The sequence below is a fragment of the Perkinsus marinus genome, assembly GCF_000006405.1.
Source record: "Perkinsus marinus ATCC 50983 genomic scaffold scf_1104296930020, whole genome shotgun sequence".
Classification (NCBI taxonomy): domain Eukaryota; phylum Perkinsozoa; order Perkinsida; family Perkinsidae; genus Perkinsus; species Perkinsus marinus.
The window spans coordinates 1-960 of NW_003216297.1; the positions used below are offsets into that span (position 1 = coordinate 1).

The 960-nt window shown below is 51.5% G+C and overlaps 1 protein-coding gene across 1 annotated transcript; it reads right to left on the reverse strand.

Annotated features, from left to right (window-relative positions):
• Positions 1-9: 9 nt before the first annotated feature.
• Positions 10-843, reverse strand: Pmar_PMAR026950 (malic enzyme, putative; the record flags this gene model as incomplete). Its single annotated transcript, XM_002787206.1, has 1 exon — positions 10-843. The coding sequence occupies one exon, from the start codon at positions 841-843 to the stop codon at positions 10-12; it is 834 nt and encodes a 277-aa protein (XP_002787252.1).
• Positions 844-960: the final 117 nt, after the last annotated feature.

Below are 960 nucleotides of genomic sequence, written 5' to 3' on the forward strand. Positions count from 1 at the left end.
AGAGGCTCGTCATCTCGACAGAATCGTATCTGTTGACCACATCACGTCTCCTGTTAACTGCAGGCGGCGACGACAACGCACTTTGTGTTCCTGCAGCTCCCCGCCTCTCTTAGAAGTAACAAGTCCCCTGGAATCCACCAACCAGAATCTCTGTCTTGCCTCCTCGATGGTGAGGCCCTGTTGGACCATGGCGGAGACAATACTGTCGGCTACCCCGACAGCTGCAGAGCCGGCCCCGAAGAAAACGATGCGTTGGTCCGCGAGAGCCTCGGATTTGGCTCGCATTGCGGTGAGCACTCCTGCCAGGGCGACAGAGCCAGTACCCTGGATATCATCATTGAAGCATAAGATGTTCTCTTGATACCTCTTGAGGAGGGGGAAGGCATGATCATTAGTGAAGTCCTCGAATTGGATGAGGACACCGGGCCAACGGGAACGGACAGCATCGACAAACTCGTCCACAGCAGCATAGTACTCCTCACCATCGACTCTCTTATGGCGCTCACCAAGGTACATATCATCATTGAGCAGATCCGGGTTATTAGTACCGACATCGAGGGTAACAGGCACAGTGCGGCCAGGGTTGATACCGGCACATGCGACATAAAGGGAGAGTTTACCAATAGGGATACCCATACCGTTGGTACCAAGATCACCAAGACCAAGGATACGAGAACCATCAGTGACAACGATGATATCAGCATCACGAACATTGCTGTTCCAAATGACTTGTTTGAAGTTGCCCTTCTCCGAGATATTAAAGTAAATACCACGAGAGCCTCGGAAAATACGATCAAAGTCCTTGCAGGCCTGACCCACCGACGGAGTGTATACGATGGGCATCAGATCCGTGATGTTGTCCAGAAGCAGACGATAATACAACGTCTCGTTGCGATTGTGTACACCTTCCAGGTAGATGTAGCGGCCTATATCTGTATCCTTGGTTCGAAGCTGTTGCAT